Source organism: Emys orbicularis, chromosome 12 (genome assembly GCF_028017835.1).
Source record: "Emys orbicularis isolate rEmyOrb1 chromosome 12, rEmyOrb1.hap1, whole genome shotgun sequence".
NCBI lineage: Eukaryota > Metazoa > Chordata > Testudines > Emydidae > Emys > Emys orbicularis.
The window spans coordinates 25,104,327-25,129,303 of record NC_088694.1 but is presented as its reverse complement, the minus strand read 5'-3'; the positions used below and the strand labels follow the sequence as shown (position 1 = coordinate 25,129,303).

Here is a 24,977-nt window from a genome sequence, read left to right as displayed (position 1 = left end):
TGGGTGCGCCCAGGGCTTGGGAGCTTTCGAAGGAGTCCCACTTGCTTGCACTGGCTCTCTTTGGCTCCGATGTTTTTAAGCATGTGGAAACGGTATTCATGTCAGTGGTGGTGTTAATATCTCTGTCACACTGGGCCATGGGGAGGGTGGGTTTCTGCTGGTGCCTCTCCTCTGAAGTGATCTCAGACCCTAAAGGGAGGGTGGGGGTGGGCTAAGTCACAATGGGCTCTGGAGCCACGGCAGCTCTGTCTCCCCAACCCTTCCAGAAAGATCCCCACTCCTGCCCCTATAGACGGGTGTTTGGCTTTCCCTAGTGGGAAATCCAGAAGGCTCCTTTATCCACTTGTTGTTGGTGTCTTCTGGAGGGCCAGTAGCTCAACAGACATGTTGCCCTGTCCCAAAACCCCAGTGGCCGGCTGGAACCAATGCATCATTTCAGGTAGAGTTTCCATGAGGCTTTCTCCACATGATCTTCTTGTCAAGGAGTGAGACGGTCCATCCTGTCCAAACCTAGCCTAGCAAGCAACTGTACACTGGACCCTGCTGACCACAGGGTCTGCTTCCAAAGTGCCTCACTCAGGGGGAGGGATAGCTCAGTGGTTTGAGCATTGGCCTGCTAAACCCAGGATTGTGAGTTCAATCTTTGAGGGGGCCACTTAGGGATCTGGGGCAAAATCAGTACTTGGTCCTGCTAGTGAAGGCAGGGGGCTGGACTCGATGACCTTTCAAGGTCCCTTCCACTTCTAGGAGATAGGAGATCTCCATTAATTAATTAATTTATTTATTTAATCCTGCCCCAAGGTAGGGCTGAAAGAGAGCTTCAGCCTCCCCCGGGGTATGTGTGTGGTGCCTACGTCCACCCTCGAGCCATATGGGAGGCAGGTGTCTTCTGACCTGTGCTGTTCTCCTGCCCCGGCGGCTCTCGCCCGTTGGAGTTCACGTCCCTTTCACTCTCTCCTGACGCAGACGTGCCCGAGCAGCTCAAGCTGCCGACAGCAGAGAGCATGTGCCACTGCGATACCTGTGGCCGGAGACATGTGTCGGAGGGGGCCCGGGAGGGCAGGGGGTTCTGCAGCGAACACTGTCATCGGCAGTTCAAGGAAAGGTAAAGGAGACGCTGCTTCAGGTGGGGGAAGAAGAACCTGCACCTTCAGGGGGAAATGTGCTGAGCCAAACCCTGTCTTTCTCAGACCAGCCTTTGTTCTCTAGAGGAGAGGGGGATACAGGCGTGTGTCTGCGTGGGCTGGGAGACCCCTCTCTTGTTCCTGTGGGCAGGTTATTCTTCAAGCAAACGCGCAGGATGCCCCTGAGCCCACTGAAGTCAGGGCAGGTTTTGCTATTGATTTCAGTGGGGCCAAGCTGTCACTCAGATTGTTTGTGGTCTCAGTGCAGGAGCGGGCTGCGCCTGGCGCTATGAGAAGCTTCCCCAGGGAAAGGCGTCCTCACCTTGGTCCCCGAAGGACACGTTTTCCCTCATCTGATTTCCCAGCTCACAGATGAGGGCAGACCACCACATGTAGATCTGGATCTCCTGTGCCCTGTCATTCTGGGTTGCTTGGATCCAGGCATTTGGTCCAGACCGTTATAAAGATCAGTCTATTTGGATCTGGATTCAGATTTGGATTTCAGATACCCCAGCGTTCGAGGATACTTGGATGCAGGATTTTGGTTCAGGCTCATCTCTTAATTTTGACCACATGAAGACACACGTTCTTGGCAGATTGCTCATTTTAATCATGAGGAACAGTGCGTGTGTGTGCGTGTGCGTGCGTGCATATATGTTTGTGCATGTGTGTGCAGGTGTATAGGCACTGGAGGAGGGATTGAAAAGGCAGTTGCTTTTCAGTCTGGTGTTGGCCACACAACCTCCCTCCCTGCCAGGCCCCTTCGAACCAAGTTTGCTGACATCCCATCTCTTGCCAATGTGCAGTGTGGCTCCTCTCTGCTGATGGGCATTACGGTCCCTTCTCCCCTGCAGGTCTGTCATAGTGGAGAACTCTGCCGGCAGCACTAACGCCACCGAAATCCTCAAGCCGGTGAAAAAACGGAAAAGAAAGGATTACCAGAGCCCTTCGGAGGAGGAGGAATATGAATCAGAGCAAATGGTAGGGGAGAGGGCCGGCACGGACGGGACAAGATCACACACAGATACTTGTCAGTGGAGAGGCTAGGGTACCCTGCCATCGTGTGTGTGTGTGTGTCCCTCCCCCCCTTTTTTATTTATAATTGTCAGTGCAATATCCATTATATGTCCAAGTATTAATCAGAAACTGACAACTTAACTCCAAAGAGCAGAAAGAGAGAGGGGTAAATAGACATCCAAAGGGACTGACCCTCGAGTCCTGTAGATGTCTTGGGCCACGTTTTCAGAGGTCTCAGCGCCTGGGTGGACGTTGGGTGCTGAGCCCTTTTGAAAACTGAGCCACAATGGTGGATGCTGAACACGTCAACCCCCAGCCCTGAGCTCTGCGAGAAGCCTGGCCTCGTGAGCATGAAACACCGAGAAACTACACTTACAAACCAGAGCGCATCTGCCTCAGTGATCCAGATGCTGAGTTCTGGGGCATAAAGCACCCGCTGGCCGAAAAAATAAGACGGCACCGGTCACAATAAATCCATCTTTAGTGAGGTCCTTTCAAATCCACTCCCAAATCCCTCTCCGACAGCTTCGGTCTACTCACAAGCCAGATCCTCTTGGCTGTCCGTTTCTTGGATTTGGGTACCCAAAAATTCTTGAGCGCCGTCATAATCAAAGAAGGTCTGAGACATTACAAGGGTGGTGAGTGACTGACATCCGTTCTCTGTACTCTCGTGGTTAGGAGGAGAAGCAGGAGGAGAGAAAGAACTCGGGGGGAGACCCCACCATCAGCAACACGGAGAGCGAAGAGTGGAGCATGAACCAGCATGGTAAGGGGTGTGGCAGGGCAGTCTCTGGTGGCTGCTTCCCATGCAGCAGCAGCTACAGGCGGGTAAAAGTCAGCTAAGTGACCTGCTCGCCATCCAGCTGACAACATCCCAGGGGCACGGGGGCATTCCTGTAGCTCATGATGCCGCCTGAATCCCCCTGATGAAATGATGTTACCTTGTATCGCATGGATGATTAGCCATAGGAGCTGCCAGATTGGTTCAGACCCAAGATTCGTTTAGTCCCGTGTCCGGTCTCTGAATGCATCTACTGATAGGATTAAGATTTGGGTTCCTATAGCCCCTTTCCCACCAGAGATCTCCCCCAGTGAAGAGAGGATGGATGGCCCAGGGGTTAGGGTGCTGGGTCAGTGGTTAGATAGACCTGGATTCAATCCCTTTTTTGCCATAGACTTCCTGTGACCTTGGGCAAGTCAATTAGTTTTTCTGTGCCTCAGTTCCCGCATTGTGCAATGGGACTAGTAGCACTTGCCTTCCTCCCAGGGGTCTTTAATATGTTAAAAATTGCAAGGTGCTCAGGTTCTACGGTGAGGGGAGCCAGATAAACATCTCAGATAGGTACATACCAGTACAAATGCAGCAGCTCACCCTCAGCCTTGCCAATTGGTTAGTCTCTGTGCTAATGGAGCTGGCCTGTCTCTGGCTGCTTTGGGGACTCCCTCTTGTTTTTACAGCTGTTCCTGAACCTTTGCTTGGGGTATGTCTACACTACGGGATTAATCCGAATTTATATAATTCGAATTTGGGAAACAGATTGTATAAAGTCGAATGTATGCGGCCACACTAAGCACATTAATTTGGCGGTGTGCGTCCATGTACCGGGGCTAGCGTCGATTTCTGGAGCGTTGCACTGTGGGTAGCTATCCCATAGCTATCCCATAGTTCCCGCAGTCTCCCCCGCCCATTGGAATTCTGGGTTGAGATCCCAGTGCCTGATGGGACAAAAAACATTGTCGCAGGTGGTTCTGGGTACAGCCTCACCCCTCCCTCCCTCCCTGCATGAAAGCAACGGACGGCAGACAACCATTTCGCGCCTTTTTTCCTGGGTGAACACTGCAGACTCCATACCACGGCAAGCATGGAGCCCGCTCAGCTCCAGACAGCAGTCATGAACATTGTAAACACCTCGCGCGTTCTTGTGGAGTTTATGCTGAGCCAGGACCAGAAAAACGAGGCGAGGAGGCGGCGGCGGCGGCAGTGCAGCGACAAGTGTGATGAGGACATGGACATGGACACGGACATGGACACGGACACAGAATTCTGTCAAACCGCGGGCCCCGGTGCTTTGGAGATCATGTTGTTAATGGGGCAGGTTCTATCCATGGAACGCCGATTCTGGGCAAGGGAAACAAGCACAGACTGGTGGGACCGCATAGTGTTGCAGGTGTGGGATGATTCCCAGTGGCTGCGGAACTTTCGCATGCGTAAGGGCACTTTCATGGAACTTTGTGACTTGCTGTCCCCTGCCCTGAAACGCCAGAATACCAAGATGAGAGCAGCCCTCACAGTTGAGAAGCGAGTGGCGATAGCCCTGTGGAAGCTTGCAACGCCAGACAGCTACCGGTCAGTCGGGAATCAATTTGGAGTGGGCAAATCTACTGTGGGGGCTGCTGTGATGCAAGTAGCCAAAGCAATCACTGAGGTGCTGCTACGAAAGGTAGTGACTCTGGGAAATGTGCAGGTCATAGTGGATGGCTTTGCTGCAATGGGATTCCCTAACTGTGGAGGGGCGATAGATGGAACCCATATCCCTATCTTGGCACCGGAGCACCAGGGTACCCAGTACATAAACCGCAAGGGGTACTTTTCAGTGGTGCTGCAAGCACTTGTGGATCACAAGGGACGTTTCACCAACATCAACGTGGGCTGGCCGGGAAGGGTTCATGACGCCCGCGTCTTCAGGAACACTACTCTGTTTAAAGGGCTGCAGCAAGGGACTTACTTCCTGGACCAGAAAATAACCGTTGGGGATGTTGAAATGCCAATAGTTATTCTTGGGGACCCAGCCTACCCCTTAATGCCATGGCTCATGAAGCCATACACAGGCAGCCTGGACAGGAGTCAGGAGCTGTTCAACTACAGGCTGAGCAAGTGCAGAATGGTGGTAGAATGTGCATTTGGCCGTTTAAAAGGTCGCTGGCGATCGTTACTGACTCGCTCAGACCTCAGCCAAACCAATCTCCCCATTGTTATTTCTGCTTGCTGTGTGCTCCACAATCTCTGTGAAAGTAAGGGGGAGACCTTTATGGCGGGGTGGGAGGCTGAGGCAAATCGCCTGGCTGCTGATTATGCGCAGCGAGACACCAGGGCGATTAGAAGAGCACACCAGGAAGCGCTGTGCATCAGAGAAGCTTTGAAAACCAGTTTCATGACTGGCCAGGCTACAGTGTGAAATATCTGTTTGTTTCTCCTTCATGAAAATCCACCCCCTTTATTGACTCATTCTCTGTAAGGAACCCACCCTCCCCCTTCCCCCAGCTTGCTTTCAAAGGAAATAAAGTCACTATCGTTTAAAAATCATTTATTCTTTATTCATAGATTATAAAAAGAGGGAGGGAACCCGGGTGGGGTTTGGGAGGAGGGAAGGAAAAGGCCACTAAAAAAAGGTTAAAAAAATGACAGCCTTTTGCTTGGGCTGTCCACTGGGGTGGAATGGGAAGGTGTACGGAGCCTCCCCCCCCCCCCGCGTTCTTACACGTCTGGGTGAGGAGGCTATGGAACATGGTGAGGGGGGAGGGGGGTTATACAGGGGCTGTAGCGGCACTCTGTTATCCTGCTGCCGTTCCTGAAGCTCCACCAGACGCCGGAGCATGTCTGTTTGCTCACGCAGCAGCCCCAGCGTTGCATCCTGCCTCCTCTGATCTTCCTGCCGCCACCTCTCATCTCGAGCGTCCCTTCTGTCCTCACGTTGGTCCCTCATGTCCTCACGTTGGTCCCTCATGTCCTCACGTTGGTCCCTCCTGTCCTCACGTTCACTGGCTTCTTTCCTATACTTTGAAACCGTGTCCTTCCACTCATTCAGATGAGCTCTATCACTGTGGGTGGATTCCATGATTTCTGCGAACATATCGTCTCGCGTCTTCTTTTTCCGACGCCTTATCTGTGATAGCCTTCGGGACGGAGGAGAGAGGCTTGAAGAATTTGCAGCTGCTGGAGGGAGGGAAAAAAGGAGAGAATTTTTTAAAAAGATACAGTTTGCAGAACAATGCTTATACTCTTTCATGGTGACCAACACTATTCACATTACATAGCACATGTGATTTCTGTGCAAGGTCGCATTTTGCTTCTTAATATTGAGTGCCTGTGGCTTTGCTGCTAGAGATCACAGACGCAGGTCCGGGCAACAGAATTCGGCTTGCATGCAGCCATGGTAAGCCATTGTCTTTCGGCTTCTGCGCCCTCCTTTCCCACATACCAAGCAAAGCCCGTTGAGTGCTGCGGTTTTCCTGTTAACCTTCAGCAGCAGAAAACAAACTCCCCGCCCCCCCCCGATCCAATTCTCTGGGATGATCGCTTTACCCCTCCCCCCACCGCGTGGCTGGTATCGGGAAGATCCCTGCAGGAACCAAACTAACACCCCCCACCCCGCCATGAATTCTCTGGGATGATCGCTTTACCCCTCCCCCCACCGCGTGGCTGGTATCAGGGAAGATCCCTGCTAGCCAAACGCGAAAAGCTCTGGGCCAATTCCCCCCCTCCCCCCCCGCGCTTGACTAACTGCAGGGAAGGATTTCTTTTCAGCCACAGGCAAACAGCCCAGTAGGAACGGCCACCTCTGTCCCCTTAATTAAATTCCCGTATTTCAACCAGGTTACCATGAGCGATATCACTCTCCTGAGGATTACACAGCAAGATAAAGAACGGATGTTGCTTGAATGCCAGCAAACACCGGGACCATACGCTGCCAGGCTTTGTCATGCAACGATACCAGATTACTTGCTGCAAGCATAGCGCGGTCAAGTGTCCTACCATGGAAGACGGAATAAGGCTGCACTGCCCAGAAACCTTGTGGCAAGGCTTTTGGAGTACCTCCAGGAGAGCTTCATGGAGATGTCCCTGGAGGATTTCCGCTCCATCCCCAGACACGTTAACAGACTTTTCCAGTAGCTGTACTGGCTGCGAATGCATCCCAAGTCCTCAGGGCAAAGTAATCATTAAAAACCCTTGCTTTTAAAACAAGTTTTATATTTTAAAAGGTAAACTCACCTGAGGTCCCTTCCATGGGGTCGTGGTCTTGGATACTGGGTTGGGAGGGTACTTCAGTCAGGCTGAGAAAAAGATCCTGGCTGTTGGGGAGAACGGAGTGCTGGGTGCTCTCTGCAAGTTCGTCGTCCTCCTCCTCCTCCTCCTCTTCCCCATCCACAGAATCCTCAGGTGTAGCTGATGAGATTATCCCTGCCTGGGAATCCACGGTCAGAGGTGGGGTAGTGGTGGCAGCCCCCCCTAGAACTGCATGCAGCTCGGCGTAGAAGCGGCATGTCCGCGGCTCTGACCCGGAGCGACCGTTTGCCTCCTTTGTTTTTTGATAGGCTTGTCTGAGCTCCTTGACTTTCACGCGGCACTGATCTGAGTCCCTATTGTGGCCTCTCTCCATCATGCCCTTGGAGATTTTTTCAAAAGTTTTGGCATTTCGTCTTTTTGAACGAAGTTCTGCTAGCACTGAATCCTCTCCCCATATAGCAATCAGATCCAGTACCTCCCGTACGGTCCATGCTGGTGCTCTTTTTCGATTATCGGCCTGCATGGTTACCTGTGCTGATGAGCTCTCTGTGGTCACCTGTGCTCTCCACGCTGGGCAAACAGGAAATGAAATTCAAATGTTCGCAGGGCTTTTCCTGTCTACCTGGCCAGTGCATCCGAGTTCAGATTGCTGTCCAGAGCGGTCACAATGGTGCACTGTGGGATAGCTCCCGGAGGCCAATACCATCGAATTGCGGCCACACTACTCCTAATTCGAAATGACAAAATCGATTTTGGCGCTACTCCGCTCGTCGGGGTGGAGTACAGAAATCGATTTTAAGAGCCCTTTATTTCGAACTAAATGGCTTCGTTGTGAGGACGGGTGCAGGGTTAATTCGATTTAACGCTGCTAAATCCTAATTAAAGTCATAGTGTAGACCAGGCCTTGGATTAAAAGGAATGGGACTTGGGCATTTCTCTCCTACTGGAGGCTTTGAAAGTCTCAGCCGTCGATGCTGGCTGGCTGCAGAATGTATCTGGGTTCTCCTCAGGGTTTTCTGCGCTGTATACAGTAGGATTCTTTTATTGCATGACCCTGGGCCCCCACTATAGGCAGTGACACCATGTAGAGGGATAGAAAGAATACTGGCCTGGGTCTGGTCTGCATGGGAGATGGCTTTTCATCTCCCGCTTTCAGCTGAACAGATGGACAGACAGGGCTTTGGCCCAGTGTTACACCTGGAGGGCGGTGCCTGAGGTCACTGGGGATGGGAGCAGGTCACGGAGAGCAGGATACAGCCCTTTTCGTCAAGATGCATCACTCACTGGGCAGCCCACCTCTGCCTTCCCCCATCTCCGAACGCGGGTGAAAGTGGTTGGAGGCTGGTGAAGGACCCTGCGCACTGCACGCTGGGGTGAGGCGGGGGGAGCTGGTCTGCCTTTCTCCTTGCCTGAACCAGCTCAAGGGTCGGTTCCAAAGCAAACTAACCAGATCTTCAGCCGCGTCTCTGAGTGGCTTGTGTGTGCGTTTCTTCCGAGCTCAGGTTCCAGCGAGGAGAAGAAAGAAGGCTGGTCCTGGGCATCCTACCTGGAGGAGCAGAAAGCCATCGCTGCCCCTTTAAATCTGTTCCAAGAAGTGAGTTGGGATTTTCTTTTCCGATTCCTCTTCTTCTCCTTTCCTTTTTTCTCTTCTCATCTCCTCTCCATCTCGTTCCTGTTTTCCTAGCTGTGGGCAATGCCCAATCCTTCGTCCTGGGGTAACCAATTGTCTTCCTCCGCCGCTCTCCAGCGTTGCTCTAGCCCTCCCCTTTGTGACCTTTGCCCCCCACTCGAAGTCTGTTTGCTCAGTAAATGCCCTATAGAGCAGGGGTTCTCAACCTAGGGGTCGGGACCCTTCAGGGGGTCGTGTGGTTATTACATGGGGGGTCGCGAGCTGTCAGCCTCCACCCCAAACCCAGCTTTGCAGCCAGCATTTATAATAGTGTTAAATATATAAAAAAGTGTTTTTAATTTATAAGGGGGTGGTCGCACTCAGAGGCTTGCTGTGTGAAAGGGGTCACCAGTACAAAAGTTTGAGAACCACTGCTATAGAGTGATGGCCCTGTCAATGCCCTTCTCCTCCATCCCCTTGATTCTGCCCCACCCCGACCTTCGCCAGCTACCCGCTGGCTGGGAAAACGTGAGTCTAATTCACTCTATGAACCGCTCTCTCCTGCCCTTGTCTGGTCAAGAGATGAGACCACAATTCCAGCTGCAAACACCCCCGTACTTAGGGGAGGCTCATCTCTAGGCTGGGCAATAGAGAGCGCTCAGGGGAGCGTGCATGGCAAGCCAGTGCTGTCGTGTTTCCTGTCCTGTCGGCAATGAGAGAAACAAACCACAGAAAACAGAGAATGGCTTTAAAAAACCAAAAAAACCCACTGGTTAACCCCAGGACTCCGTCCTCCAACGGGCTGTGATGAGTGATTGGAGCAGGTCTGTTTCTCTCTCGTTTTCAGTACCAGTCAGTTGCCCAGCACAAGAACGGCTTCAAGGTGGGGATGAAGCTGGAGGGGATCGATCCCCAGCACCCTTCGATGTACTTCATCCTGACTGTGGCTGAGGTAAGACGTGGGACTGAAAGGAACCTCCTGGCTCGTCAAGTCCAGTGTCCTGCTATTTCAGGGAACCCGGTCACGTGATCCTGTCGATAAATGTATCGAGCTCCAACTTGACACTAGTTGCGTGGTTTGTCCCCATTCCTCCTACTGGGCGGCTGTTCCAGAACCTCCCTCATCTGATGGTCTTCAGTGTGACACTGCCATTCTGTGTCCTCCTGTGCAGCCGCAGCTACAGGCCGACAGCTCCTGCCTGCCTTTCCCAGCTCCTCCGCTGCCCTTTCCCCAGGTGTGCTCACAGCCATGTTGTGTGAGGGGTTTCCAGGGGGAGAAAGGAAATGCTGTGCAGGAGGTGGCTCAGGAGACCACTCCTGGGTCTCACCATGAGGCCATCCGTTCAAACCCAGGGCTGGCTGGCAGTCACCCAGACGTCGCCTGGGCAAGCTGCTGGTTGTGATATGCGCTGGTGGTTTGGCGGTGTAGGTCAAGTGAGTTGAGGGTGTCAGGGGGGTTGGTAGAGGACAGGTGGCCACATCGCAGAATCACCATCTCGGTTGGCGGCCATGTTAGCACGGTCATCTGAGGAACCCAGGAGTGAATAGACCATGGAGATGGAAGTACCCTATGGCCCCTTGATTTGATCACTCTTGGACAGTCTGAGCCACGTTGGTGGGGCAGTGAGTAGGAGCTTGTTCTTCCACTGTCCGATCTGCACCCGTTCTGTGGATAAACAGAGGCCTTCAGTCTCTAGGCTGTCAGGCCAGAGCCTTCTATCTGCACTACATTCGTGTAAGGTGCACGGTCCGTGACCTGCAGCACTCATGGGCCAGCAGCTGAAGTCTACTCAATCCTCCTTCAAGGTGAGAAATTCCACAAAGCAGCCGTTTTGTTTGTTTCTTGCTGCTGGCATATTTTTGCCAGGGCAACAACCTCTTGCAAAACACTTGGGAGAAGGAGGGGGGGAATCTACCGCTGTGAGGTCTTTATAACCCTGGATCCACACCAGGGCTGACTGCGTCACCGTTTCACCCTGTGCCCCGACAAGAAAGGCCAGCGGTAAAGTCGGAATCTTTCTGTGCCTGTTGCTGAGAGTAGAAGTACTGGGGCCAATGGCTCAGTGCCTGCCCTGTTCCTATGTTAAACGCACAGATCTCCCAGACTTCAAATGCACTTCCTGATTCCTGACACCAGCGTGTCAATATGGCTCCCCGGCCTTCTCAGCAAGCTATCAAGGAGGTAAGTGATGGTGCTTGTGCGTGGGCTGCCGGACAGACTTCTTAGGCACATGTTGCTTGAAGGGGGTTAGAGCACACATGGGGCAGTGCAGCTGGGGGCGCGCTCATCCTTCAGTTCCCTTCCCCTCCTCGCTGCAGGTGTGTGGTTATCGGATGCGCCTGCACTTTGACGGCTACTCCGAATGCCATGATTTCTGGCTGAACGCCGACTCCCCCAACATTCATCCTGCCGGCTGGTCTGAGGAGACGGGGCACAAACTGCAGCCCCCCAAAGGTAAGAGGTCAGTGACCTCAGGACTGTGGGTGCTGCTCCAGATGGGCCTTCCCCTTGTGTGCTGGCAGTCAGGATGCGTGGAGCGTGTGGGACCCCTGAGAGCAGGAGAAGGCTGGTTATGTCTTCATCAGTGCTCAAGCCAAGGGTGGAGGCCTGTGGGGAGAAGAGGAGACAGAGTTGCTACAGGGGGAGGAGTCAAATTCTCCCATGTGGGAGGGCATGGCACAGAATGTTAAAGTAGGCGTCTGTCCTCTCTGGAGGTCTGGGTTCGAATCCTGCTCAGATGCTGAGCCTTTTAGTCCCAGGTGTCATGGTCCCAGCCAGGAGTATGGTGGACAGCACTGAAAAGCAGATGTGTAGGGCCTGACCCGGCGAGGGGCTGAGCACACAGACCAATGGGCGTTAAGATTGCTTGTCGCCCTTTGCCCCTGTGGCTAGTACCAGTACTGCAGCATTCCCCATTCTGAGTATAGGAGGTGCCACAACCACTACGCTGCCATGTGCACCCATTCAGGAGTGAGGATGGCTGCAGGATGGTAGAAGGGTATATGCTGGGCAGGAGGCAGTGGCTGGATGTTGGCTCCCCAGTCTGACGCCTATGCAGTGTTTTGAAGCACAGCACAAAGGCACCACGCCTGTCCTTGTGGGTCCTGCTGGCCTGTGGAGGCGCTGCTGCTCTCTCTGTACGTTTGTTTCTGTCTTTTCTTTTCCTGAGGGTGTTTAGGTTACAAGGAGGAGGAGTTCAGCTGGACGAACTATCTGAGGATAACGAAGGCTCAGGCAGCTCCCAGGCACCTCTTTGTGACTCCAAACAATGTGAGTGGCAGATCCTCTTCTTCCTCCTTCCAAGCGAACGCCTCTATGTTCACATGCATTTGCTTTGGCCCCTTCCTCCCAACATCCCTCCAATCCCCTCCCAATCGTAATGCTGCTCCTGAAATGGGGGTCGACCCACAGAGAACAGGATCAACCTGTTCATGCACCGTGCACACAAAGAACACTGTAAGTTAGTGACTGTGTCACCAATGTTGGGGGTTGTTCAGGTAAGGGAGGTTTGTTTGGACCCATCTCTAATACAGCCTGTGTCTACACTTAAAGTGCCGTGTGGAGTACAGGCATTACATGTGTAGCTACATGCCGCAGTGAAAGGCTCCAGCAGTGGGGAAAGGCTCTGGCAGGGTAGGAGGCAGCAGTGTAGACATGGGAGGCACTGCCTGGGTGTGTAGAGAACTGTGTAGGATTTATACCAGGGGGTTCAGGCATGTAGCGCGCTTACTCCACTCGACTCACCTAATCCGTCCCTCACCGCCTACACTGCTACTTATACCCGTGCTAGCTGGACGTGCAGTGCCCATACTCTATCTACCGCCATAAATGTAGATGTAGCCACAGACAGAGCTGGTCAAAAGTATTTGTTTAAAAATATTTCCAGGAAAATTTTTCTTTTTTTAAAAAAATGTTCTAGTTTTTTTTTTTAAACCAAAAAAAGGTCAGTTTTTCACCTGTATCCTCCCTTCTCCCTCTTTCTTCCATGTTCTCTCCTTTTTTCAGAGGCAAAATGGAACGGAAAAGGGAGAGAAAGAGGTGTGTGTGTGTGTGTGGGGGGGGGGGGGGGTGAGACCTGGAATATTTTTACAAAGAACCCTGAACAAAATATACTTTTTGCTGACATTTTCAAAATGTTTGGAAAAAAACCTTATCAGCTCTTAAACAATAAATAATAACAATCCATTGTTGTCTCACTGATAAATTCAATACCAACAAATGGTGTGTGATTATCGCAACGATTGCTCACTCAGCTCTGTCAGTGCAGTATTTATGACACAGGGTTTTATGTAAATGTTATATCTGAGAAGACCGGACCAGGTGGGCATGATGAGAGGGGAGTGCAGGAATAGTGGACCAGGTGGGAGGGGAGTGCAGGTGAGGGAGATTTAGGATGAGAATACTACCACTGTCTTTCCTCACGTCAACCCCTAGTAATAAAGATTGTTGCTAGAGATTGGAAAGCAACAGTGGAAACAAGTGACATTATAGATTCTAATTCTGAGGGAAGCTGTTCTTGTCTGGGACCGCAGCATTTAGCAGGGGCCTGGCAGTCTTGATTCATCTGTATCTTCCCAGATCTGTGAGCAACTTGCCCTGTGACCTAAGCCACGTCATGTAAATGTCCTGTGCCTCAGTTTCCATACCTGTGCCTGCTTCCCAGGGGTGCTGTGAGGCTAAATTCACTAATGTTAAAAGCACTTCGAGCCCCTCAGATGAAGGGCACGGGGTTACTGCTCAAGTGTTCCATATGGTGCCGGCCAGCAGCTGCTCAGGGCATGGTGGGGACATAGCCATAAGAGCAAACTGATTGGTGCCCAGACGCACCTACCCTGTTTCTCTTCTTTCCCCAGAATGCCGTTCCCACGGGATTCCAGGTGGGCACAAAACTAGAAGCCGTGGACCGCATGAACCCTTCCTTAATATGCGTTGCCACGGTGACGGACGTGGTGGACAATCGTTTTCTGGTGCACTTTGACAACTGGGATGATACTTATGACTACTGGTAAGAACACGGGCATGACCTTCCAGCACTGCCTCACCATGCTGCCTCCTGCAGTGACTGATACTGGATGCTTCCCCGGGATGTGGATAATGCACTTGTCTTGGCCAATTGTCTGGTACTGTCCTGAGGAAGTGAATTTCTTCCTGCAACCATGAGGAAATGTCAAACCTTAAAGGGACCAAGCAGGCCTAAGTGTTCTCGTTCCCCACTGCAGTCCCTTTTAGTCCATGATTCTATGTCTCTTATTAAAATAACTCTAAAGACAGGCCTGAACCAAACCCTGGTTCTGAGCCCATCTGAACTTTGAGAAAGTTCACACCTCGAGCCAAAATTTGCAGCTGAGCTCAGGCCCATTGTGGATTAATTCTGCACAGTTAAACTCTGCTACAAATGCAGAATCTCTAAGTCCAACCTCATAACCAGCAATCTCTGACCCTCTCACCACACTCCTGGAGAGTGGCAGCATCACAGAAACTTGGTGGAATGATGAATATCTATGGGACACAGCAATACCAGGGTTCAAAATGTATAGAAATGTGCAAAATATATAGGAATAACAGAGTAGGTTGCGCTGGTGGGGGAGTGACACTGTATGTGAAAGCACAGAGTTAAATATAGTAAAAATCTTAAACGATTCAAACGGTCCCATAGAATCTCTATGGATAGAAATTCATAATGAGTATAGCAGTGGGAATCACTGACCATCTGACCAGTGTGGTGACTGTGACTGAAATGCTCAGGGAGATTAGAGAGGCTACCAAAGCAGAAAACCCAATAATAATGGGGATTTCAACTATCCCATATTGATTGGATACACGTCCCCTCAGGATGGGATGCAGAGATAAAATCTCTAGACACCATAAATGACTGCTTCTTGGAGCAACTAGTCCTGGAACCCACAAGGGGAGAGGCAATTCTTGATTTAGTCCTAAGTGGTGCACCCGATCTGGTCCAAGAGGTGAATGTAGCTGAACCACTCAGTAATAGTGACTGTAATGTAATTAAATTTAACATCCTTGATAGGGGCAAAATACCAAAGAAACCAACCACAGTAGCAATGAGGAGTCTGGTGGCACCTTAAAGACTAACAGATTTATTTGGGCATAAGCCTTCGTGGGTAAAAAAACCCACTTCTTCAGATGCATGGAGTGAAAATTACAGATACAGGCATAAATATACTGACACATGAAGAGAAGGGAGTTACCTTACAAGTGGAGAACCAGTGTGAACAAGGTCAGTTCAGTCAGGGTGGATGTGGTCCACTCCCAATAATTGATGAGGAGGTGTCAATACCCAGAGAGGGAAAATTGCTTTTGTAGTGAGCCAGCCACTCCCAGTCCCTATACAACCACAGTAGCATTTAACTTGAAAAAGGGGAACTACGCAAAAAGAAGGAAGCTAATTAAAAGAAATAATCATGAGTGAAATGCCTGCAAGCAGCATGAAATTATTTAAAAACACCATACTAGAGGCACCAACTAAATATATACCCAAATTAAAAGACAAACAGTACGAGGACCATAAAAGTGCCCCATGGCTAAACAACACAGTAGAAGAGGCAGTTAGAGACAAAAAGACATCCTTTAAAAATTGGAAGTCAAATCCTATTTAGGAAAATAGAAAGGAGCATAAACTCTGGCAAGTCAAGTGTACAAATATAATTAGGAAGGCCAAAAAATAATTTGAAGGGCAACTAACAAAAGATACAAAAACTAACAGCAATTTTTTTTAAGTACATCAGAAGCAGGAACTCTGCCAAACAAAGAATGGGGCCACTGGATGATCGAGGTGCTAAAGGAGCACTCAAGGAAGACAAGGCCATTGTGGAGAAGCTAAATGAATTCTTTGCATCCGTCTTCACTGCAGAGGATGTGAGGGAGAGTCCTATACCTGAGCCATTCTTTTAGGTAACAAATCTGAGGCATTGTCCCAGATTGAGGTGTCAGTAGAGGAAGGTTTGGAACAAATTGATTAAATCAAACACTAATAAGTCACCAGGACCAGATGGTATTCATCCAAGTGTTCTGAAGGAACTCAAATATGAAATTGCAGAATTACTAACTGTGGTATGTAACCTATCATTTAAATCAGCCTCTGTACCGGATGACTGGAGGATAGCTAATGTAATGCTGATTTAAAAAAAAAAAAAAGCTCAAAAGGCGATCCTGGCAATGTTAGGATAATAAGCCTAACTTCAGTACCAGGCAAATCGGTTGAATCTATAGGAAAGAACAGAATTATCACACACATAGATGAACACAGTTGGCTGGGGAAGAGTCAACACAGCTTTTGTAAAGGGAAATCATGCTTCACCAGTCTATTAGAATTCTTTGAGGGAGTCAACAAACATGTGAGCAAGGGTGATTCAGTGGATATAATATACTTGGACTTTCAGAAAGCCTTTGATAAGGTCCCACACCAAATGCTCTTAAGCAAAGTAAGCAGTCATGGGATAAGAGGGAAGGTCCTTTCATGGGTCAATAACTGGTTAAAAGATAGGAAACAAAGAGTAGGAATAAATGGTCGGTTTTCACAGTGGAGAGAGGTCAATAGCAGGTTCCCCCAAAGATCAGTACTGGGACTCGTGCTGTTCAACATATTCATAAATTATCTGAAAAAAGGGGTAAACAGTGAGGTGGCAAAATGTGCGGACAATACAAAATTACCCAAATTAGTTAAGTCTAAAGCTGACTGCAAAGAATTACATAGGGATCTCACAAAATTGGGGAACTGGGCAACAAAAAAGCAGATGAAATTCAATGTTAATAAGTGCAAAACGGTGCACACTGGAAAACATAATCCCAACTATAAATATAAAATGATGGGGTTCTAAAACAGCTGTTACAACTCAGGAAAGCTAACAATGTTAGGAACCATTAGGAAAGGGATAGATAATAAGACAGAAAATATGATGCCACTATATAAATCCATGGTACGCCCACACCTTGAATACTGCGTGCAGTTCTGGTCGCCTCATCTCAAAAAAGATATATTGGAATTGGAAAAGGAACAGAGAAAGGCAACAAAAATGATTAGGGGTACGGAACAGCTTCCACATGAGGAAAGATTAATAAGACTGGGACTTTTCAGTTTAGAAAAGAGATTACTAAGGGGGGAATGTGATAGAAGTCTATAAAATCATAAATGGTGTGGAGAAAGTAAATAAGGAAGTGTTATTTATTCCTTCTCATAACACACGAACTAGGGGTCACCAAATGAAATTAATAGGCAGCAGGTTTAAAACAAACATAAGGAAGTATTTCTTCACACAATGCATAGTCAATGTGTGGAACTCATTGCTGGGGGATGTTGTGAAGGCCAAAAAGCATAGGAGGGTTCAAAAAAGAACTAGATAAGTTCACGGAGGATAGGTCCATCAAGAGCTATTAGCCAGGATGGTCACAGACATGACCCCATGCTCTGGGTGTCCCTAAATCTCTGACTGCCAGAAGCTGGGACTGGATGAGAGGGGACGCATCAATCGATAATTGCCATGTTCTGTTCACTCCCTCTGAAGCATCTGGCACCGATCGCTGTCAAAAGACGGGATACTGGGCCAGATGGACTATTGGCCTGACCCAGTAGGGCCATTCTTATGTTCTTATGATTACACCAATTTCTTTGTTTCAAAGCACTGAGAGGGAATGTTCAGCCATTACGCCCACCTCTCATCTCTTATCCAGAAGATGTCCAGGGCATGGTCCCTTTAACAAGGGTGTAGTCTGTTCATGCCCTGTCTCTGGGAGAAGGAAAGGTTGCTGTCCTTCATTTTAAAAAACTCAGTTTTTCAAAGGTTTGGGTTGTGTTTCTCTGCAGAGCTTCAGGCCAACAGTGACCAAATTTTGTCCAGCTGAGGCCTATTCTAGGGGGCTAGGAGCTGCCCTTGCAGAATAGACAATGAAACAGATTTCCGCCACCCTTGTCTGTAATACGGAGGTGTGACCTGTGGAGACTGTACGTCCCAGCGTGCTGTGCTCCACGGGGATCTGAGTGAACGATCCAGGACTGGCCTCAAGCCCCACACACTACTTAGCCCCATGGATCACCTCCCTCTGAAACTTCACGGGCTGGCCCTGTCTTCCTCTCCAGTAGTAAAGGGGCAGGGAATAATTCACTCCTTTGCCTCTCCCAGCAGTGGGTCCATAGGAGTAGCGAGATCTGACTTGCAGACAGGCCCATTGTGAAATTCAGGGCTTCGTTTATTTCCCTCTCGGAAATTTGGGGCCCCACATGTTGTCGCACTGACCCTGCCAGGACTTGCTGTCATAGGGGCCACTCCTCTCTGGTGAGGAGGAGGGCAGCCACAGACTGTGTTGTAGAATGCTTAGGTTGGCACATGGCTATTAGGCCGTGCTCCAGCCACCAATGTGCTGTGCTGTCCCAGCTGGTGCCATCCCTTTGGCAGGACACCTGCCCTGGCTCTGAGGTCCTGTGCACTGCCATGGAGAGATCATGTGCATGCCCTGGGTGTGACTGTACCTGCATCCCCTATGAACGTGTATGTGTGTGCTGCAGGTGCGACCCCAGCAGTCCGTACATCCACCCAGTCGGCTGGTGTCAAGCGCACGGGAAACCCCTCACACCTCCTCAAGGTGAGTACGCAGCCAGAGTCGGTATCCCAGTCTGGCTTCCATGAGCTGAACCCTAGAGAACTCCCACTGTGGTATATTGAACACACTTGGGACCATGCGCTAACGCCCTGACTTAGCTGAAGGCAGGGGGGAGTTTTGCTTGAGTAATAAGGAACTCCGGATTTTACCCATGGGAGTTTTTTTAAATAAGGACAGGCCTTGAGGTTGCTGCCAGCAATCCCTCATGTGTTATTTCTCACTTTCCCAACACAGAACACGCCCAGTTCCTTGCTAAGGATTCTGGGTAGTGTAGTCCAACAGACATTTCCTGTACCGAAGTACTATAATGAGAACTACCACTAGAGGGCACTCAAAACACCATGTTTTACTCTCATGCCAAGCCAGCTGGAGCCAATGTTAAGGGGAAGGGGATGCTCTGGATTTAGCTGTGGTTGTCCAAGTGCAGTGTGCCGGTTCTGTCAGGCTAGCCAGTGAGTTAAGGGAGAGCCCAAGCTGTCGGACGCTGGCCCAGGTGTCACTCACTAATACGTCCCCTCCCAGGAGTGGACTTTGGGGCGCAGAAGGAATCAGGGTGGGTACAAGGATGTTTCGCGCCCTAGGCGAAACTTCCACCTTGCGCCCCGAGCTCTGTGGCAGGTCTCCGCGCCCCGCCCTAAGGCACTCCCCCCCGCGGCAGCTCCCCCCGGCCCGGGGAGCCGTGCGGCAGCTCCCCGCCCCAGCTCACCTCTGCTCTGCCTCCTCCCCGAGCACGCTGTCACCGCTCCACTTCTCCCACCTCCCAGGCTTGCGGCGCCAATCAGCTATTTGGCGCCGCAAGCCTGGGAGGGAGAGAAGCAGAGCGGGGCGGCGTGCTCAGGGGAGGAGGCAGAGCAGAGGTGAGCTGGGGCGGGGAGTTCCCCTGCGTGCCGCCCCCCCTTACTTGCTGCAGGTGGCCCTCCCCGCGCCCCCCCTGCCCCAGCTCCCTCCGCCTAAATGCCGACAACGACCGGGGCGGCCGAAGATCTGGCCGCCGTGGTCACCGCCGAAGGACCCGAAATGCCGCCCCCCCAAATGCTAGTGTCCTAGGCGACCGCCTAGGTCGCCTAATGGGTTGCACTGGCCCTGGAAGGAATTAATACACATCCAGGAGTTTCCAGAGTTCCCTCCGGTCCCAGTGGAGACCAAATGCTGCATTGGTCCTGTGGGGGAGCAGGGAATTGTGGGACACCCCCCAGAGGAGAAGCCACTCAATATGTCCACTGTTTTCCTGTCCAGACTATCCCGACCCTGACAGCTTCAACTGGGAAAAATACCTGATGGAAACCGGAGCATCTGCAGTGCCAGCTTGGGCCTTTAAAGTGGTGAGTGCCGGTGCCTGGCCCTGCCGCTGGCTCTGCCGGTGCAGTCACGGGCTGGTGAGCACTGGGCCTCTGGAGACACCGCTATTCCCATGTGGGTCTTTAAAGTGGCATCTGACATAGCTACTCCCTCATATAGAGTATCAGCAGGGCTGGCATGGGCCATTAAAGCAGGGGTGCTGGGCCCATGCCCCCTGCAGACACTGGATTTGAATTCACGCTCCAGATCTCGTATTTGAAAACTGTCTGTGCCTTGCGGGGTTTGCCTGGTGGGTTGAGCCACAGAAACTATTGCCACATATTGTCCCTAGCCTGGGAGATCATTGCTGGGCAGTGCCACCCCCTGCTTGGGGGAAGGAAACAGCAGCTGTGTAGAATTCCTCTCCCCTGGGCTTTGGGGCGTGATACCAGGAAACCAGATTGTCAGCCTGGTTTGTTAGGACCAGGGGTGATGGGAGATAACCACAATGCACTGAAAGCTGCTTTCAGACAGACAATAGCAGCATCCAACCAGCCCAAAAGGCCCTTCACGCCGAGCAAAGTGTTTTCATCATGCATCAGCACAGCATTGATCTGGGCCTCTCATTGGCTTAATCCTGCTCCCAGGGCCGCTCTATCATTTTTGCCACCCCAAGCAAAAAAAAAAACTGCTCGGACTACTGCCCGAACTGCCGAAGCAACAACAACAAAAAAGCCACCTGGACTGTGCCGCCCCAAGAATGGACGGAATGTCGCCCCTTAGCATGTGCCGCCCCAGGCACGTGCTTCCTCCGCTGGTGCCTGGAGCCGGCCCTGCCAGCTCCCACCATGCCTGTTCAACTCATTAAACTCCAGAGACCCACTCTGGGCTCCCAGCCCCTCAGTCTCCACCTCTCTTGGGGAGAGACCCGTGTCTCTCTCCCTTCTGATGGGATTTTTTTACAGGCTGCATGGTTCCCCACCTGCAGTGTGGTATCCCCAGCAAGCCAGGCTGCCTCACCAGGCCAGTGTCTTCTCCCCCACTTGTTAGTTTGATACAGGTTTTGACAACAGCGTTTTAGGTGTAGTAAGCATGTCTGGCCTGATGAGAGTTGCTGACGCAGAGTAATGAACCACCAATGGCTCTCTGTCACAGATACACAATACAATACGATTTCCCAAAGATATTACAGGAAATTGCCATTGTCCTCTCTATTCACCTCGTTAAGCTCCGAGGCCTCTAAAGCCAGAAGGTCTGTGGCTGTGGGCTGGCTTACGCTGAAAAGCTACATCTCTCTGGGATGTGAAGAATCCACACTCCTGAGTGACGTAGTCAAGCCGTCCTAACCCCCATTGACCTAGCTACTGCCTCTCAGGGAGGTGGAATACCCACAGCAACGGAGACACCTTCTGTCTACACTGTGTAGTAAGTGTAGTTGTAGCTGTGACACTGTCATTTTTTTAAGTGTAGACATAGCCTTTGATGGCAAGTGTGTTGGAGAGAAGCTGGGGGTGTTCAGAGCTCCATGCTGGATGTGGCAGACCCAGCCCACAAAGAGGGGGGGGGCTGGGGGAGGTATACAGAGAGTGATAGTGAAGGAAATAGGAGCTTGTGGGCTTTCCTCTGACCCTCTGCATTCTCTGCCCCAGCGGCCGCCCCACAGCTTTCTGGTGAACATGAAGCTGGAGGCGGTGGACAGGCGGACTCCCTCCCTCATCCGCGTGGCCAGCGTGGAAGACGTGGAGGATTACCGGATAAAGGTGGGTTTCCTGCTTTCTGCTTAACTGCCCCTGTAGCTTGCTCCTCCTGCCCACCCCCATCTTATAGTGACTGATGGAAAGATTTGAGTGCAAAATACGTGTGTGTGTGCGTGCGCCAGCCAGCCCGCTTGCCCACCCCCGTAGGGAATCTCAGGCTTTTCTCTTCCTAGGAGCAGACCCAAATTAAGGCACCGCCACATGAAGACCTCTATGACCCTGCTCCCATCCCTCCTTGGTGTGGCAGCAAGTTTAGGATGAATGGGGGAAGTTCACACCTCTTGGAGTGATTGTTTCAGGCTGTCTGCAGACTCTGGTGTGCATCTGTTACACTGGGTCACATTTTCATCATCCATGAGGCTAGAAATGAAAGCTGAGATTCTGATATTCTCACATGACTCCAGGAGCTGGGGCCCGAAGCACAGACCTCCAATGCCTCTGTTTTAAGCCCACCCTGCCAAGAAGCCCATGTAGGTTTAATACTCATTAGAGGGGGGCTGTGACAGTTAAGCAGTGACCTGTCACCTCGTCTCCTCAGGTCCATTTTGATGGCTGGAGTCACGTCTACGATTTCTGGATCGATGCGGATCATCCGGATATCCACCCTGTGGGATGGTGCTCGAAAACTGGACACCCGCTGCAGCCTCCTCTCAGTAAGTACCGGTGCTGATGCCAGTGCTGTCACTGCAGGCCCATCCTGCCGGCGCTGTGCCCGAGGCCTCACCCTGGGAGTGTTTGCTCTGACATCGCCTGGCCAGTAAGTGCTAGAACCTATAGCAACCTGTGCTGTCACTGCCCCCCAGGCCAGTGAGCACACTGACACCATGAGCAGTGCAGGAATACCCACTCCCCAACAGAGCGGTGCTGGTATCCGAACAGACTCCAACTGCACCCACTGTGCACCTCTCTCAATGGGAGCTGGCACCAGCACTCCACACGGCAAATCTCATCGCCCCGCACTGCCCTGTTACGGCAGTGGGCATTTTGTCAATGGACCGAATCTGCAGTGTTGCCATTGAAGTCAATGGACTTACTCCAGCTTTATACCAGTGTCAGTGAGAGCAGAATTTGGACCATTGGCTCCAATGGAAGCAGGATCAAGCCCTCGGTGTGTACTGGTCCCTGCGCTGATCCCAGCAGGTTTTTATTCTTACCGCCAGTAGCAGTAACAACCTCTGGTGGTTCTTCCATGGAACCGCTTCCGCTTTCCTTTTCTGGTGCAGTCCCAGGTATGTGGCGATTCCCAGCATTAGGCTGTGGGATGGTTTGCAAAGTGACTCTGCTGAAATGGCACCTTCACAGTCAGCAGATCTGCTCCCCGCGTGCTCTGGGGCAGACCCTGGGCACAGCTCCCTGAGCTCGGTGTGAGTTCCAGGAGAGGAGGGAGCGAAGGATTGGGCCCAAACGGGGGTTCAGTACTGTCAGCACTGGGGCTGTGAGGCCTGGGATCTGTCTCAGCAGCAGGCTGGTGGCCAGAAGCAGGGAAAGCCCTGACTGGAGTTCCAGAGGAGCACTCCAACTTGCAGAGCCAGCAGTCTTTAAAATCAGCATGTTCACCAATCACCTGTGGTGGGAAGTGCCGGCACCCGGCAGCTTCGTTGCTAGCCTGAGGTAGCAGGCGGGTTGTTGTGGCTCCAAACCCATGACCACATCTCTCATTTGCTCTAGGGCCAAAGGAACCAGCCGCTTCTGCCCATGGGGGCTGCCCGACCTTGGGCTGCAAGAGCATCCCTCATACCAAAGGCTCCAAGTACAGCTTTCACCATAGGTGAGTCCCCACAGGCAGCGCAGGGGTCAGTCCAGGCCTCCTGTTCTGCTGCTGCAGGAGGCTGCAGCCCAGCTGGGCTGGCAGTGGGCGGTGGGGGCAGCAAATGGGGGCTCTCCAGTCCTGTGCGGCTGCTGACCTTTGCCCCGTGGAGCCTCCCACAGCTCAGAAGCCCCCACCTGGCTATGGGTCCCCTGGGCTCACACACCCCAGCCCACAGATCAACCTGACCCCTCAGGCTCCTTCCACCCAGCTGGCAGCCCTCCCCTCCGTCCCTCTCGGTGCTCCCCTAGCTCAAGGCAACCCCTTCTCTCCTCCCCCTGGGCCTGGAGAAGCGAGAGCAGGGAGACCCCGTAGCTGCAGGGAGCAGGGGTAGCATGTGCTAAATTAACGCCCCCCGGGTGTGTAATCCCTGCTCTGGACCTGCCCCCTCTGCTGCCGGAAGCTCACGCACAGCTGCGAAGCCTGGTGGGGCTGGAAAACCCCGTGTGCACCAGGAATCCCCCCAGTGGTGGCCTCATGGTCCTGCACCCTGTCAGGCAACCATACCGTATCTGTGGCATGGCTGATGAGGCAGGGCATCACTGGGGGAGCTTAGCCCTCTGTTTAGAAGCTGAAATCAGTGAGCGCTATAAAGCACTGTAGATTTAATGAGATGTAGCAATAAACTTCCCCATGCCCTTCCAAATGCTTTCTGGCCCATTCTCCTGGGACTTCTAAGAGGATCACATTGAATCGGGAATGGTAGGAGCCAGGCCCCTGCACTGCAGCATAAAACCAGAGCAGTGGGAGATGTATGCTGCAAAGCCACAAGTCATGAGAAACTCAGATCTTCCGGCCCCTGAAGATTTCTCTAGCCCCAGCCCGTTAACCGATCCCCTGAGACCTCGCTCCTCCTCATTCCCCTGGCTTTGGGGCCTAAGGAGTCATCTGGGTAGTGGGGAGGAGTAGAGATAGTATGACCCCTGGTGCCTGTGACCTGCTCAGCAAGTGCCACGCAATGCCAGGCTATTCCCATGGGAAGAGTGATGCTGTTAATGAGGCAGGGGGGGTATTTCAGCCTGTGCAGGCTACAGGGGACCTGTCGGTTAAGCAGCACACCCATGTGACTGGAGTCCTGTGAGATTTGTGCAGGGAACTTTGTCCTTCCTATCCGTCAAGTACTCTCTGAGTGCCCAGGGCTGAGGCTGTTTGGTGGGGCAGAGATAGGGTAATGAGCAGCATGGGCAGCAGCAGGGCTCCTGTCTTGTGCCCTGCCCATCTCTCTCCAGGGCTGGTACCCATTTAAAGTGTCTCTTCCGAGTGTAACTCTCCGCTTCCCCTCTGTTCTCCAGGAAGTGCCCAACACCAGGCTGTGATGGCTCCGGACATGTGACGGGGAGATTCACGGCTCACTACTGCCTCTCAGGGTGTCCCTTGGCAGAGAAGAACCAGGGGAGGCTGAAGGCCGATCTCTCAGACACTGAGGCCTCGGCCCGCAAGAGGAACCTGATCGGCTTCTCTCAGCGAAAGAAATCCCGACATCACGGGAGGTAGGGAGAGCGCGGGAAAAAAGCCTGGCCCAGCGGAGCAGACAGCCTCGCACAGAGGAGAGTCTGTGTGATGCCCTGACTTAGTGGGACTTCGTCCTGCTCTGTGGCTGGCCAACAGAGAATGGCCACCTGCCTGAACCAAACTGTACCATAGAATCTCTCTGGATAATAATTCCATGCTCGAATAATAAGAATATAACAGTAGGGATATATTACTGACAGGGCCGGCTCTAGGTTTTTGCCGCCCCAAGCAAAAAAAATTTTGGCTGCCCCC

The 24,977-nt window shown here is 51.8% G+C and overlaps 1 protein-coding gene across 1 annotated transcript in view; it reads left to right on the top strand.

Moving 5' to 3' along the window:
- The window catches only part of L3MBTL1 (L3MBTL histone methyl-lysine binding protein 1), a 45,755-nt gene that overhangs the window by 6,029 nt on the left and 14,749 nt on the right, over positions 1–24,977 (top strand). Inside the window, exons 4-17 of the mRNA XM_065414475.1 lie at positions 967–1,105; positions 1,979–2,105; positions 2,820–2,907; positions 8,649–8,740; positions 9,603–9,707; positions 11,075–11,210; positions 11,926–12,026; positions 13,610–13,761; positions 18,277–18,353; positions 19,608–19,693; positions 21,299–21,409; positions 21,945–22,059; positions 23,075–23,174; positions 24,506–24,703. Coding sequence (XP_065270547.1) covers positions 967–1,105; positions 1,979–2,105; positions 2,820–2,907; positions 8,649–8,740; positions 9,603–9,707; positions 11,075–11,210; positions 11,926–12,026; positions 13,610–13,761; positions 18,277–18,353; positions 19,608–19,693; positions 21,299–21,409; positions 21,945–22,059; positions 23,075–23,174; positions 24,506–24,703 — 1,627 coding nt within the window. The remainder of the gene's footprint in view (positions 1–966; positions 1,106–1,978; positions 2,106–2,819; positions 2,908–8,648; positions 8,741–9,602; positions 9,708–11,074; positions 11,211–11,925; positions 12,027–13,609; positions 13,762–18,276; positions 18,354–19,607; positions 19,694–21,298; positions 21,410–21,944; positions 22,060–23,074; positions 23,175–24,505; positions 24,704–24,977) is intronic.